This window comes from Anarhichas minor, unplaced genomic scaffold, assembly GCF_050575085.1.
Source record: "Anarhichas minor isolate MPS153535 unplaced genomic scaffold, ASM5057508v1 ptg000011l, whole genome shotgun sequence".
NCBI lineage: Eukaryota > Metazoa > Chordata > Actinopteri > Perciformes > Anarhichadidae > Anarhichas > Anarhichas minor.
In genome coordinates this window covers 10273502-10289803 of record NW_027466457.1, presented here as the reverse complement: position 1 = coordinate 10289803, position 16302 = coordinate 10273502, and the positions used below count along the sequence as shown (strand labels likewise).

Sequence of the window (16302 nt, the reverse complement as noted above, 5' to 3'; positions counted from 1 at the left end):
AGTACCTCATGGGAGATGACTGCTCGCTGCCATTAGTTTAAGTGCAGGAGTGTCAGTTAACCCGACACTGGCACCAGGAATACTTAATGCCAGATGGAGGGAGCTGTCCTTGAAGTCGTAACAAGCAGGCGCAGAGAAACAAGCGTTTATTCAGTGTGAGAGAACATAGAAAAAAATTGATAACTTAGCAAGGTTACCACAAAGTGTACGTTAAATCCCACATAGGAAAGGGAGGGATAAAGGAGATTGAAGGGGGTGGGGAGGGGCAAAAGTCCAAAGTGGATAAAAACACAGTTTAGATGTTGCTGACTGTAATTTTTGATTGCGTTCAAAATATGCAGGAATATAAAACAAAGCAGCGGTTGTCACGCTGAAGGGTCCAGCTGCTTAAAAGGTGTCAAATTATTGTACCTCAGCTGGATACATCGGTGTTGGAAGCCAGGGGGTGAGAAAAGAGCCAAACCCAGCAGACTTTGGCACATTTGTCCTTCACCGCTGGCACGGATGAGCCACGCTGTGAGGCTTCAGAGCATCGATAGACCCCCACCGTTTTACTACCCAAAACTATGAGCTGCTGCAGGAGCCGGACCATGAAGACTACCTCCTGGAAGGACAGTAAACATGACGACAAGTGCTTTTTCCACATGATGCACCTCCTAGTCCACTGACCAAATAGTTGTGATGTAGGTCCAGCTAAAGAGCAGTCTATTCAGGCAGCGAGGCACCATGAGGCCTAAAAGTTTCAGTTTTCAAGATTGAATAAATAAGATCATATCGGCTTGAAGTACCAGGTTTTTGGGAATGTGTCCTGGCTGCAGTAAAGACCGAGCTGAGAGCTATTACTTAAAATAACTCGACACCAGAAGGACCTCAAATCCACCAGTAAGGAAATTACAAACACAGTCATGTCAGTCTGTGGAAGCACCTCACACAAAGGTCCCCAAAGAGCTCTCTTGTTGTCAGCTTTTATAAAATCCATTCCCTTTTCTTTTTTGGTACTAAATTGAAAATTGAGCTTGAGTCCTGCCAACGATTGCAATAAAATGCTGAATACACTGAGCTGTTGGCATGTTCCTTGATCTGGCACTTGCACACAGGAGTGCTGCTGAGTCTCTGTTGATTGTCTACTTCTCATTCATTAGGTACGGTTATTGCTGACGCTCCTGGACGGTGACTCCTCACTTGAGCGAGGGGCCCGTGAGCTCAGAGCCCAGGCATCCTGGAAAGAGAGGAAACCGTCGAGGGGCACGGCGGTGTCACAACCGACACATCACAGGAGGCTTTTGAGAAGCCTTTGGCTCTTCCCATACTGGTCCGGTACCCGTGTTCAGCCATGCGTACAGAAAAACTAAGCAGAGGCAGTTCTGTTGAGAGCGTCGGCCAAGTTAAGCACGGAAATATGTCTTTCCTGTTAACTCAAGAGTTTGGCAGTCACCTGTGTGAGGTTGCCGTCCTCTTTTAGTCGCGAGCCACCGGCCGTTCGGTTCAGCCGTGTCAGGCACGTTAACAAAAGGTCAACCTAGTGATGAACCATGAGTGAAGTCAAATATGTGGGGTTTTGAAATTTTACATTGTGTTTACAGAGTATTATGACACTATATTGCACTGCGTGTCGTTGTCTCTTAACTAAGAAAATGTTCACTTTGCTGTGTTGGCTGAAACAAATTACCTTATTTTCTACCTAAGTGTAGAGTTCCTGAAGGCCCTGTCATGGGGGAGCCAGGTCTGCGCTCATCAACAGTGGATGTGTCTCTGTTTAGGCAGGGCTGGTGATCGTGTTTGGCACACAGTAGCTCATTAGCACATGCTCGCCTTTAAACTGCATTAACTGTTTCTTGGCCACATGGGAGCAACTTTAGCATTCATTTAGGATTGTGTTTCTGGTCACCTGATGGATTTAAGTCCAGTATTGTCTCTTTCTCTGCTGTTTGGTGTTGAACAGATAGTGTACAGTGTGCTTTTAGAGCTGTTTAACTGACAACAGTTGCCTATTGGGGTTTAAAATGACGGCTCCGGGTGATCATGGCGGATTTGTCACTATGAGCGACCCCTTTCTCATTACACATAATAATTTGATCCATTGCTAATATTGAAATGATTGATTCCAGCAGCTTTACCTATGCACACAGAGCCCATGATCTCCTGAAGTGTGAAGTGGAAAAAAGATCTGCATCAGTGAAGCTCCATTGCGTTGGAGTACATTTGCAGTGGCAGAAGAGGCACTTTCAGTAGCTCTGACAGATCAAATTTGTCTTGATCCTTTTTATGTCAGTGCATTACATTTTGAGGAGATGGATGGCCCATGTTAAGTTTTCCTCTCAGTGATCCAACATGGCATCACATGGGTGCCTCACTGTGGAGACTCAGTAGAAATTCTTCATTCACTACATGAAAGTTCACACACAGTAATGTTTGCCTTAAGTTTAGTGAGGACACGAGCAAGTGTGTGTCTGCACTCAATGGCCAAATAAAACGGGAAAAGCCCGAATCATAATAGTAACGCAAATATACGGAGGAGTACTTATGATACAAACAGGCAGGTGGCCAAATGGGCATCAACAAGGACCAGGGAGGGGAGTCTCATTTTTCCTTCAGACAGAAATGTCTACAACTAAGTGTGTGTCCTTCAAGTAGAATTTGGATTGTCAACAGATGAAAATATACTGTGTGAGCACTACAAGATGGCTGTTCTTAGGCCAGGACACACAAATCTCAGCTCCTGTGAAATACACTGCTGACACTGCCTGCTCCCTGCCCTCGGTTATGCACAGGAAACTGCCCAGGACTTGATCTCAATTAGTTTGGCACTGTGCAAACATCCTCTGAGGATTAGAGATTATTGTCATTACTGCAGGAAAACTCACCTTTTTTAAGTTTTTGGTTGGTACAACAAAATGCTCTGCTAATGTAAAAAATCTTTTTATGTGAATTTTGTCAAACAAAACACACTTTTAGATACGAAATTATAAAAGAAAAACAGCTGAATGTTTAGTTATTGTGTAAATCTGGACCAAGCAACAGATTGATGTCCATGAGGTGATGAGGGCTGTTATCGTATACGTTGTGCTGAAATGTCATAACTAGGTAGGCTATAACTAAGTATGTGTTGTGTTGTGTCAGTGGAATTGGATCAGACATCCTCTGGGTGGTAAAGGTTGACTTTTCCTAAGCTACTTCTGTGGTTGGCTCAATTGGGATTTAGAAATGTTTAAAATCCAAGATAAACTTGACCGAGGAGTCTGTGTTCAACATTTTTCTAAATGATCAGAAATCCCCTTTTAGAACATGGACGCTTTAGTTTGAGATGTGCTGCGTTTTCCAAACACTATAACATTTAATGATTCAATCCAACTTTCTTTAAGTAACTGCACGCAGGCCTTTATTTTCACATAAATTGCTTTTTTTCTTTCTTTAACAGTTGTTTCATTTGTCTCCTAGATATATTTTTACAATCTTCCGTCAAGTAATGCCGTCGATTAAACTGGCTGTTCGACATCAGATGGAGCAGTTCCATTTTCAATGAACTCATTCTGAAAATGTGAATGTTGACGATTAAAGAGCGGGCTTTGATCATTTTTCAGAGGCCATGACTGTTATGCTTAAAGAGGCACTCTCTATGTTTCTTGGCTCGCTCCTTATTTTCTGTATAAATTACACACAAAGAAAGCTTAAGAGGTGTTTCTCAAGGGCTCAACATTTTTTATGCTTACACTCCATTGGCAAATGTACTATGGAAAAGCTGAACTATACTTGAAGTGCTGTATTTTGGTGTGGTTTGGAGCTGAGGTGGGGATCAATTGCTTGGTTTCTGCAGCAGCATCCCAGAAAGCCCCAGAGAGGCCGGTCTGAAGGACAGGTGGGGAGCCACACAGTGCCACCTCAAACCACTGTCCCCACGACAGGAAGGGGGGAGGCCTCACCACAGGGTTGGAGACCAGCATGCCCAGAGACCCAGGAGAGACCAGGTGGTCAAACACTTCCATGTCTGTGTGCGAGTCTGTAGGGCTGCAACTTGCAATTATTTTCATTATTAATTCATCAATCAATTATTTGATTTAATTAATAGTTTAGTCCACAAGATTTCAAACAATACTGGAAGATGTGCCTGGCTCCAGTACTCTTGAGTTGCTGTCCTCATCTTGCATTTGTTCAGCTATAGGGTGAAATAAAATTGCAACTCAGTAGGATTATCAGGCTACTGATACTTTAAATGTCTTGTTTTGTCCAAAAACAGTCTGAAACACAAATATTTGCAATTTGCAATAATATAAAACAGACAAAAGCAGCAAATCCTCACATTGGAGAAGCAGCAGTTTGTGCGTGTTGAAGGGGGACTGGAAGGAAGTGATTATTGTGTCATTGCTTGCTTTTCTGCTTCTCCCTGTGTCCTTAATTTTATCATTTTACTATTGACCACCTCTGTGCATCTGTTCCCAGGTCAAGGCCGAATAGTGATCGTGTTGATGCAGCCTCGTCTTTGTTTCCTTCGGCTTTCCCTTGATTTTATTTTGTAGTTTGTACACTTATTTCTTCTTCTCTCTCTCATAACCGTATCCAGCCTGCTTGCTGGCTGGATATTGAGTATGAAACCTAAAATAAGACTAAACCCTTGTCTCTTTTGAATAATGTGGCTCGTGCTGCCCTCCTCTGTTACAGAGGCAGACTTCATCTGTGTGACCTCACATTCACTCAATGCCACACTCTGTAATATGAAAACCATTGGTGAAGCTGTAGTTATTGTTATTAACTGCTATATTAATGCATGATGCAAACATGCTACAAGCTGATGCCTGTGTGTAAACGCGAGTAACACACACTGCTGTTAAGTCGCCATTAACATCGTCTTCTCGTCACGCGATGCGACTCATTTTCATTATTTAAACTCGCATTTGTCTACGTATCAAAACCAGAAGTTCTATTACGCCAGTTATTTCAAACAATAGTGGAAATATCAGCAGGATTAACGTGAAGTCGTTGTCTGTAACACGGCCTTCTTGTTTCTTTGTGGCAGCGGCCTGCACGCGAGCCTGCCATTCACAGCCAGCCAATCAGAGCGCAGCTTACTAGGCTCCCTCACCCAATAGCGGGGCCGGTTGTTGTTTGGCCCTGGTGCGACCGCGGACAGACAGAAGCAAGTGGACCGGGTTTGAAGCTAAGCTAATTGAATCACATTGCAGCTAGTTCATTTTGATTGTTTGTATCGGCTTCCGTTTGCAGTACGCGCGCGTATCCGTTAGCGAAAAATCCGATGCACCTGTGAATGTTTCATCCAGCGGGCTAAGAAGCAAACACGCGCATTTATTTAGGCAAACCGCGTCTGTGCTGCTAGCTGAATTGGCGCCAGTCGTGTTCGACAACAGCCGCTATTCGGTCACGTTCTCGGTGTTGTTGTTTTTAGCGGCTCTTGAGTGAAACGAGCTAATTTCCGTTAGCGGGAAAAAAATAACAAATTAAAAAAGCTCACGATAGCTAAAATATAAAGTTAAAAATGGCAGATTTCCTCGAAGACCCGTCGGTTCTCACGAAGGAAAAGCTGAAGAATGAGCTTACAGCCAACAATGTGCCACTTCCCACCGGAGAGCATAAGAAAGAAGTGTACGTGCAGCTGTATCTGAAGAGCTTAACGGCGCTAAACAACAAGAGTCCGTCTGCAGACACCTTCTCCAGCGACGAAGAGCTGCCTACTCCCGTGGTCTCCAACAGGAGTCGATCTGGAAGAGTAGGTTTTGTTTGTTTTATTCGTGAATAGCTGGGGTCGCCCGTGTGTGACGTTATTGATAGAACACGTGTGAGTTATGACTTGTATGATTATATGTATCTTAATTATTTCTGCAGAAAGCAACCAAAAAGACAGACAAGCCTCGCACAGAGGAAGTGGAGGTGACAGACCTCACTGATGAAGATTTAAAACAACAGCTGGAGAAGCATGGTGTGGCCATAGGACCCATTGTTGGTGAGTTCCTTCAGGCCTGTGTCAGAAAACATGAGACATAAAATGAGGTTAAAGATATTCAAAGAGGCATGTACAAATACATTTATCGGCATTATTTATACATTTAGCAAGAATCCTTTAAATTTGGTTTGTTTGTTTTGACCAGCTGTTAGAAAAAATATAACAGATACTTGCAAACACAGGTCATTGCTGTGTGTTTCCAAGTAATCGTGTTTAAATGAGTTAATTGAACAAAATGTATAAATCCTAAATAAATATGTAATTCATCCCCGTCCTCCGTTCAGCCTCCACCCGTAAGTTTTATGAGAAGCAGCTGCAGAAGCTTCTGGACCAGCCTCCATCTGAACCTGAAGCGCCTACAGACGTCACAGCTCTCCCCAAAGCAGACAGTAACCAGAACGGCAACACCAATTCTGACCAGTACAGTGACAAGGAAGATGGTGAGCTCTGAGCACACATCATCTGTGAGCTTTTTAAAAGTTCACATCACTTACCGAGTGCCCATAACGTAGCCTGAATATGTCGGTATGTTGTCTTTTCTTACGTGAAGTTATCCAGACTCTGCTTCATGCAACAGGTCCCTGATTAAATGTTGGGAAAACACAGATTACGATACTGATGGCTTCATGTTTCACTGTTGTGTTAACGTTGCATGTATTGTTTTCAGAGGAAATTGTTGCCCCTGAACCAGAACCAGAACCAGTTCCTGTGGTGGAGACATCTGTGAGGAGCAGAGGGAAAACTCCAGTTACCGTCAGAACCAGCAGCAGCAGACGACACACCAAGGTGAGGCACATCTTTGCCATTTCCACTCTTTGTGATAGGAGTATATTTTAAGTTTGTATTAAAAACATTTTTCAATATTAAACTGACAGGTGGTGGAGGAAATTCTTACTGAAGAAACTCCTAAGAAGGCCAGCGAGAGTGTTGTTGAAGATATTCTTGCCAACGAAATAAACACACCAACAGGCATGAGGTAACGGGCACATGAATCATGCTCTGCACAATTTGGATTAAAATGTTCAAGTGGATCTTGGATTAAGATATACGTTTGTGTCTAGCCTAACATTTTGATTTTGTTGTTTCCCTGATCAGTGCGACCTGCAGGCGTCCGATCCGAGGGGCCGCCAGTCGACCATTAAAAGCAAGCGAATACTGGCTGGACGAGTCCCGTCTGCAGCACAGCGTCCACACCGAGACCCGCTCTTACTCTGAGTCTTTATCCAGAGCGGGCGGCTCCGTCTCCTCGAGCAAAGCGCCCGCCCGACGAGGCTTCCCGTCTCTGTTGCTGAAGCTCCTGCTCCTTGTTGTGGTGGGTGTTTCTCTCTTCTATGCCTACCAGAACCTGGATGCTGACCGCATCAACGCCCTCAAAGGCCTCCTGGACAACGCCATTGTCCCCCTTCAGGGCGTTGTGAACAACGCAGCCACCTACCTGGGCATCAGCAGCGGTGCTCCAGAGGGTGCCGGTAAGTAAAGACCCTCAGCAGCCTCTCCCCCACGCCACCTCCCTGCCGCCTGCCACAGCACACCACAACTCACGCAGCAAACTTGGCTCGCCTCTTCTCTTTACCCGGGCGGTTGGACAAAGGTTGCAGATTTAATTGGAACGCTGAACTTTCTCCTTTCTGGACTTTGGCTTTCCTCCCACCACAAGACGAACCGGTAGCTTCTGGATAACACTGTTTTTATGGCAGTCAGAAGAGACTCATTTTATTGTTGCTTTTAATCTGTGAATCATTTGTGTCTTTGTGTGTATTTAACCCCTTGTGTGTAGAAACAGGTGAAGAATGGAGAGGCCAGTTTGTCCATGCATGGTTGTAGTTTTTGATGGTCATACTGTAGTTTCTAACTCTCTGTGCCAGGTGTTTTTTCTGATGGTGAAGTGCCTGGACACTCTTAGCACATAGTGCCCTCCCATTCTCACGCACAAAGCAGTGCTCCTACTAATGCCGGAATGTTAGCTGTGTTTCTGTATGAATTTCAAGATTAGCTCTAGAGTTAGGTAGAGTGATTCATTCTTTCTATGGTGCTCAGGTCGATTCAGCTCAAACGTTTTAATGCGGTCTGTGCTGGGAGGAGACGCGTGGTGTAATCAGGTCGCATCACTGCATGAGGAAAATCTGCCCACGTTCAGGTTGAGGTATTAAAAACCTTTTCAAAGGATGTTGATCACTGCTGGAGTCATTGTGTACGGGGCTCTATCGCTAAAATTCTGATTCTGTGGATTGTTATCCAGAATATTTACTTTTAAAATCTCTCATCAACGTCCTCATCAGTTTACAAACAAAATTGTAAATGAATAAGTGGATAGTTTTGATTATCTTCCACTTATTTGACAGTTCCTCCTCCTTAAGGACACAGTGTTTGATCATGGATTATTGATTAACCAGTCCTGCCAGTGTTTCCATTTGAGTTTACAATGCTTTGGGTTTTAGTGCTCTGTTGTGCTTTTCTGTCTGTTTTTGTTAGATTTCTGATCCTTCAGTCCTATAAGCAGGATTGGCTGTTGCAGTGCACCCACATAGCCCACCTCACTGACTGCATGTGTCCAGACACATGGAGGGAGTTAAATAATGAGCAAATTACCACAATTAAGAGGCAGTGTGTTCACCTGCTGGGAGAGGGGATGTGGTGGTGGTGGTGGTGGTGGTGGTGGTGGTGGGGGGGGGGGGTTCTGGGGCGTCTTTGTTTCTATTTTGATATTTTTCTAAAATGGTATGTTCAACTTTTTATAGCACATTTGAAAGCAATATGTAATACATGAAAGTGATACTGTATCTTAATTTGAACTTTGCTGACTCAACACAAATGAGTCATTAACGGGCAGCTCTCCCACAACGGACAAATACGACGGGTTATGTGGGTAAGGATTGTGAATCTGTTTATTTATGATAATGTAGGCAGCGTATCATAAAATAAACGTGCTATTACCAGACTTTTTGTTTCTCTTTGTCTTCTGTAGCACTGTTTGGGCAATACCAGTGTTTTTGCACGTTTTAACCATTTTATCGCAACACATTTACAATGCTACTAATATTTTGCAGCTGCAATATCATCTTACTAGGACGCACTGAGGAATTTATTGCTACAATCAACATTTATCATTCAATACATTTGTTTTAAACACAGCTCCCCGTCTAATAATCTGACACCTGAGGGTAGAGGTTAACGTAAACCCTTCCAACAATACAAACATTTAAAACGCTGACTCGTGTTAGTTTGTCAGCTGTTGGAAGAGGCGACTTAAGTAGTTGACGATGCGTTACCGGAAAAAGGGTTTCAATTAACGTTTTCTCACCGTGCAAATTTCCCTTCCGTTCTCGTGTCCTCTGTACACTTGAATGTGTTGTTAATGTGACAGCCTGAGCAGGTAAGTCCCTGCAGCTCCCTGCTGTTGTCCCTGTCCCCGACAGAGCGCATACACTGCTGTGGCTTTCATGTTAAACTCCTGGATGCTGTGAAGTTGCCTTACCTGCAGTCCTACAGCCTTATTGTTTGTCAAAGAGGTAAATATAGTTGTTGCAATTTGTAACACCAGAAAATTTATTGTATTTTTTCGTCCTAAAAGCTTCTGAAAACCAATGTAAGCCGTGGAACACTAAATTGACCCAAATTGATTATGTTCTTATTTTTCCTGAGTGCAGCCAGTGGCTGACCAATTACAAATAAAGTAAAGAAAAGTAAAAAATATTTTATGGCTTTTAGTCTGTAGGTTAGAGAAATGTTTATCACATTCTAAAGTGGACGACATGATTGGCTAATTGTCAACAAATGGCAATACCCAATATGTATTTACCAGAAGGCTACTGGTGATGTTGAGTGTAGCGGCCCTTCACAGATAATCAGATGTCTCTCTTGAGGTTTTCACTGCATTTGTTGTGCTCCAACTTTGATTATCCCTCTGCCGGCTCAGTGGTGCCTGTGCTTTAAGAACGAATGCAGCGCAGCCTTCAGTGTCCTCAAGAGGCTTGGATTTAAGAGTGAGTGACTGAAACCTGTTGTCTGTGGTAACAAAGCCAAATCAGACGCACTCCCTGATATCGTTCTCTTCTGGAGCAGCTCCCTGGCTCTGAAGCGCTCGAGTCATTTTCATGTGAAGCGGTCAGCTCGGCCAAAACACTGCATCGGCCCTTCAACTGGGCCTTAAGCAGTGCAGAGAGGCTGTGAGGCAGGTGCTTATTTGAAAATATACATGTGTAACATTAAGTATGAAAAATAAAGTTGCTGTTTTCTTTCTATGGCTTTGAACAAAAGGCATTATTATTATTGTGAAGTGGTATGTGGGCTAGTTTTCTTTTTCTTTCTTTTCTACCAGCAAATCTGCGTTGTTGTCGGTGAATGTGTACCAGCTGACTGAGGTGAACCTTGCAGTGCCAAAATGAGACTTTGCAGGGGATGGAGAGGCTTAGTCAATTAAATCCAGTCGGCTGCAGCCTGACAGCACAACAGGAAGAGGAGCAGGCACACAGGACCGCACACCAAGGTTGAGTCTGACTGACCTGTTGAAAAAAGGACGAGGACTTGCACTCAAAGTGACTGGACCCTCAAGACAACAGGTGAACAGCCATGATTTCCTTTGTTATGTGGACATTTTAAATATCTGCCGCATGCACACAGATCTACACTGGATTTGATTGGATTCTGGTTTGGATTTGTCAAATTGTGGTGAAGGTTCTGCTGTCCAACCTTTTCCTTCTAAAGTGATGACATTTGTTTTGTATGTATCCTCTTCCTGCTCTGATGTTGCACCATTATCAAAGTTAAATGTTTTACACATTGTATTGTCCCTACAGTGTAGAAGTCCTGTTGTTTGACTGTTCTGGTGCTTAATGTGTTGTCTGGCTCCTGCCCCGTGCACTGTCTGTGTTCAAGTTCAAGGGAGACTTAACCTCATCAGTCAAATACAAATATTCGACACGTTGCTACACAACAGCTGTGTTATCTACAATTTGGGTTTTAAAAAGGCTAATTCTCTGATGATACTTTGTTTCCTCGAACATTCAGGCACCAACAATGTTTTTATTTTGCGTAATTAAAAGTGTCCCCACTGTGACCTTGCAGGCTAAGCCACCTCATTAACCAGTCGTGTTTACATGCTTTGAGTGCACAACGCTTTCTCTTGGTGATCCAGCTTCACTCGAGGCTAATGAATGGACACTTTGCCCGTGCACTTTTAATGGTACTTTCATCCTACTTCAGCGATGGCAAATTGTGAGAGCTAATTTCTGCAGATGTGCGTTGTCGTTCACAATAACTTGATTTACTTCATTCCGAAGCAGTAATCTCATACACAGACAACAGTTGGAGAGTGCCTCTTGTATTATAGTATTTACAATTTGCAGCATAAATTTGCTAAAAATTCAGTGGCAGCGAGAGCATACATAATTCAGATTTCTGCCTGTTATGGGGAGTAAGGATTATGTAATATACTGTATCTATTAATTTTAGTAAAATGATCTCTAAACTTCTTCTGAGGTAATGTATAATTGTTCTTTCGAGATATCCTATGAGATGCAAGGTTAATGTACCTCTGTAGTTTGGGTGCAACAGATGGCGGCAGCGTTAAGGGATTACACAGTAACTCCTTTAACAGTCTGCAGTCACTCAGTCAAGTTCGGCATCCGATTATAGTGATCCGTCCTCCATTTGGGGAGGAGGGTGGAGGTGGGGGTGGGGGGGAGGAGGAGAGGAGCCGGCCCTGAGTCACATGTGCTCCGAGCTGCAGCTGACTGGATACCTGCCTCGATTGTCTGGTTTGCACAAATAGTAACTGTGGGATGTGGATGTGGATGCAGGGGGTACGCAGCTCTGTGGGAACACACCGTAGTTCACTTTACCTTGCTGGTTACACGTTGGTATTTATACCTCGCAGCTCGGAGGCTTGCCAAACAATGCAAGTATTGCTGCTGTTTTTTGTATCTGGGTGCTTGTCATTTCAAAGAAAGATAATGAGTGGGACAAAGCTCTGTCAGTGTGTTTCCTCTTTTTTTGGTAATTGATCTAGATGAGAGAGAAGTCATGCTTGCATTAGTGCTACTGAGATAAATGTCTGGCCTAATTTTTAATCCCTCTACACTCAGAATATAAAATGTGACGTCCTGAATGCAATATTTATGAAGTTTGAGCACGCAGCTTTCTGGATGCAGGTTTGTTTCCCTCAGTTGTGTCTGTGCATAGTGTTTGTCACTTGTCAACGTGTTTTCTGACCAGGAACATTCTTCTCTTCCTCCTTCCTCCCCATCTTCATTTTACTCTCCTCAGCACTGAACATGGCCTCAATTCTGCAGAAGCTGATCACCCCGATGTTCAGTGGTCCTCCTGAGCCCCCCAGGAATAAAGTGACAGTGGTGGGCGTGGGCCAGGTTGGCATGGCCTGTGCTATCAGCATCCTGCTCAGGGTAAGAGCTCCACTGCTTTTGCCTCAGATTGCCTTCACGCCTGCTGGTGTCACAGGACGGGATAATACCCAGGATTCTTCCAGACTGACACCGGATTATTACTGATCTCTTGGTGTCTGATCTGTTATCCATTCACTGTCCTTATTGAGGGGTGGTGACAATGAATGAAAAATGTATTCGTCACCAAAAGCTGTAGCTCAGTAGTAGAGTGGTCATGCTCCTAGAAGCTTGGCGGCTCTATCTCTGCTTCCCACAGTCTGCATGGTAACATCTTTGAGCGAGACACTGAAGTTGCTCCACTCTTCCTGAATGCTGAGGATGGGTTAGAGCTCAAATTTCATGTACTTACTACTATGTGTCTGCCCATTGAAATAAAGTTTAACACAATGACTTTCTACTAAAACAGCTGAAATTGGGGTGCAGCTTTCTGTCTGTGCAGTAGTAATGTATGTACATTTTGTTTTACCTGAATGGAGCCATCCCGTCTTACACTTCATTGATACAATCCTGCAGTAAAATTATATTATTCTATTCATAATTTATGCTCTATGTATAATTGAGTGTCCTCTGTGTAAAAGTGGTGTAAAAAAAAAAGCCAAAGCAACTTATAATGTGGCCTTAATGGAGAACATACATGCAGAACACTGGTTTGGAATGGCCAGTGGATGTACAATAGTGTGTCAGGTATATATTTAGTCCCTAAAACAAACAGGTTGAACCTCTCTATTTAGGTTATTTCAACTGGGAACTCCAATTGCAGAAACAGGTAGATTGCTGAATGAGTGTACTGTGTAGTTCTGAATTTGCCTGATGTGTTGCAGGAGCTGTCCGATGAACTGGCCCTGGTGGACGTGATGGAGGACAAGCTGAAAGGAGAGATGATGGACCTGCAGCACGGCAGCCTCTTCCTCAAAACTGCCAAAATAGTTGCAGACAAAGGCAAGTTTACGCCTCAGACATTGTAGTGTGCAGCTAACTGGCAAGCATTGTGACTGAACCATTTTTGTCCTTTGTTTATCTAAAGACACCTGCGTTTAGATAGGAATTTGACAGTGAGGACACTAAACCGTTATGACTCCTCCTTCTCTTTCAGACTACTCCGTGACAGCGAACTCCCGCATCGTGGTGGTGACAGCTGGAGTCCGTCAGCAGGAAGGAGAGAGCCGGCTGAACCTCGTCCAGAGAAACATCAACATCTTCAAACACATTGTCCCTCAGATCGTCAGATACAGCCCCGACTGCACCATCATTGTGGTTTCCAACCCAGGTACTCTCCAACGCACATCTCTTACACACAGACATACAGTATGCACCCTCTAATGATGATAACAACACTCTTTAACAGTCGATGTGCTGACTTATGTAACCTGGAAACTGAGCGGCCTTCCCCAGCACCGCGTCATCGGCAGCGGCACTAACTTGGACTCGGCGCGCTTTCGCTTCCTGATGGCCGACAAACTGGGAATCCACCCCAGCAGCTTCAACGGCTGGATCCTGGGAGAACATGGAGACACCAGTGGTGAGGATCTGTTGGATGTCTGAATGTTGTTATGTTATTGACAAACGATCGTGCAGACTGTGTGTGATGCGTGGAGCATGTGGACGAAGGTCAATGGTGTCAGCATGTGTTTCTAGTGCCTGTGTGGAGCGGAACAAACGTGGCAGGCGTCAACCTGCAGACCCTAAACCCGGACATCGGCACTGACTGTGACGAAGAGAACTGGATGGAAACACACAAGATGGTGGTGGACAGGTGGGCCACAGTTCCTTGACTGATATATATTTTTAACACCTCTCCATGTAGTCATATATACTTTGGTTCACTCTTCTCACATCTAAAGGAATAATAACACTCAAACATTTTCATCAATACCTTAAATAATCATCATTATTTTTAAATTATTTTAGGGTCTTCTATATAATAAATCATTTGTCTAAATGGTATTTCACATTAGTTAAACTTTGTTATCTGAGTTTAATACTAGTACTATAATAATCGTCACATTTCAGAAACAGAGAAAGTGATAACTATTCACTATTGATTCATTTGATCCATATTTTCCTCAATTGTCACCTGATTGAACTAGTATTGTGTTGGTATAAAAATAAGTGATAAATTCGAGGACAAGACATAAAAAGTTCATGATGCATTCAGACAAAAATGTCCGTCACCCCTAAAGCCGTGTGCTGTCCTCTCAGTGCCTACGAGGTGATCAAACTGAAGGGTTACACCAACTGGGCCATCGGTCTGAGTGTAGCTGACCTGACAGAAAGCCTCATCAGGAACATGAACAGGATTCATCCGGTTTCCACCATGGTGAAGGTAAAGGCTGCCCCCACACACAGATTAATGTTCACTTAAGACAGAACCTGAAGTGAGCTGTATCTTATCTCTAAAGCGTACTGTTGCCTACAAAAACGATGTTGTTTTGTAGCAACATGTATGTATCTAAATCAGTGGCACTGAAGTACTGTTATGTTACTTTTTAGCATAAATATTCATTCAGTTTTGCAAGGAATGTCAGCAAAGGTTTTAATTTGCATACATTTGGATTGTTCATGATCATATTGTGTCTAAAGTTTAATTTGTAAAACAAAAGCTGAAACAGTCGCTGATTAAAATACAGTTTTGAAGATAATGGCTCAGTTCACAGAGTGATATATTATATATACAGTATATTTAATATATTTTGTATATATACTGGGTGTTTGAGACAGGTGTGAAAAACAAATCAAGTAATAATTACTTTTAGTTTGAAGCCGTTGCATTCAGGTTCAAATTTTGGGTTCTTTGTAGCTTGCTGTTTTTTTGTTCGGCCTTTTCAAATTTAAGCACAATAATTGACATTTCTGCTGACAGTGCGGTTTTTGTTCGTTGTGTACAGGGCATGTATGGGATCATTGACGAGGTGTACCTGAGTCTGCCCTGCGTGCTGAACAGCGGAGGTGTGGCCAGCGTGGTCAACATGACCCTGACCGATGACGAGGTGGCCCAGCTGCAGGCCAGTGCCGACACGCTGTGGGACATCCAGAAGGACCTGCAGGATGTCTAACTGAACAGCAGGGGGCGCTGCAGCCCTTCCCTCCTGACGAGTGTTATCGCTTGTTGTGATTTATCACTGTGCAGTCACTAAACGCCACACAGCGCCACCCTTCACACCGTCATCCCACTGCCCTCTGTAGATTCACAGGCGTACGGGAGTTTAAACCCGTCGGATGTAGCTGTAGGTGTCAGTTTGCGACATTAACTGAGTGAAATGCTGCTCTGACTCATCTGCCCTCGGCTGTTTTGCAGTGTGGGACCGTGTGTCACTCATGTTGCTTTGGTGTGTAATAAAGCAAGTTAGTTGTTGCTTGAACAGTAAAGTGCACTGGAAGTTTAATCTAAAAAGTTACAACGACAACTTAAACAAATCCTAAAACACTGAAAGCTCCTGAGGTGATTTTATCGGGACGTGGGTGCTTTTTCTGAATCACAGCCCTACAGTCAGAACGTTTGTTGGAAGTATTGTCACAGACATTCAATGTTTTAATGGATTAACTCCTAATAAAAGCTTTAGTTCAAATCTTTTGATTAGATGAGGTTTAGGTATCCTGGAATAAAAGGTTCAACATGGTGCATGATGGTTGCATAATATGAGGTCCTCTCTTCCACAGGTAGTTCTGCACACAAGGCAAATAAACAGTCCACAGATAATTTGATATTTCCTTCCACATTTATTGGATCTTCATTGTAAACAAATAAAATAAAGCTCTTTAAAGAATGCTCTGGTGTCAGAAAATCATTATTGTGCAAGATCTTTTGAATGACAAAATGTCAGCTGGTTTTATTCACATGTGACCTGCAGTTAGTGATGATCACATGGTGAACATCTTCCATAACTAAGAAGCTGTTTGATTAGGAGTCATACACATACACTTTTATTCTCATGTATGTCTACAAACAAG

At 43.4% G+C, this 16302-nt stretch overlaps 2 protein-coding genes across 2 annotated transcripts; both read left to right on the top strand.

Moving 5' to 3' along the window:
- Window positions 1-5088: 5088 nt before the first annotated feature.
- Window positions 5089-8119, top strand: tmpob (thymopoietin b). Its single transcript, XM_076089355.1, has 6 exons — window positions 5089-5719; window positions 5836-5953; window positions 6238-6393; window positions 6621-6739; window positions 6829-6929; window positions 7049-8119. The coding sequence occupies exons 1-6, from the start codon at window positions 5489-5491 to the stop codon at window positions 7428-7430; spliced, it is 1107 nt and encodes a 368-aa protein (XP_075945470.1). The 5' UTR covers window positions 5089-5488; the 3' UTR covers window positions 7431-8119.
- Window positions 8120-9559: 1440 nt separating this feature from the next.
- On the top strand, window positions 9560-16109 carry ldhbb (lactate dehydrogenase Bb). The gene is made up of 8 exons (XM_076089353.1): window positions 9560-10512; window positions 12218-12354; window positions 13176-13293; window positions 13448-13621; window positions 13700-13873; window positions 13990-14107; window positions 14554-14677; window positions 15240-16109. Exons 2-8 carry the CDS (start codon window positions 12226-12228, stop codon window positions 15405-15407), a joined length of 1005 nt encoding a protein of 334 aa, XP_075945468.1. The 5' UTR covers window positions 9560-10512; window positions 12218-12225; the 3' UTR covers window positions 15408-16109.
- Window positions 16110-16302: the final 193 nt, after the last annotated feature.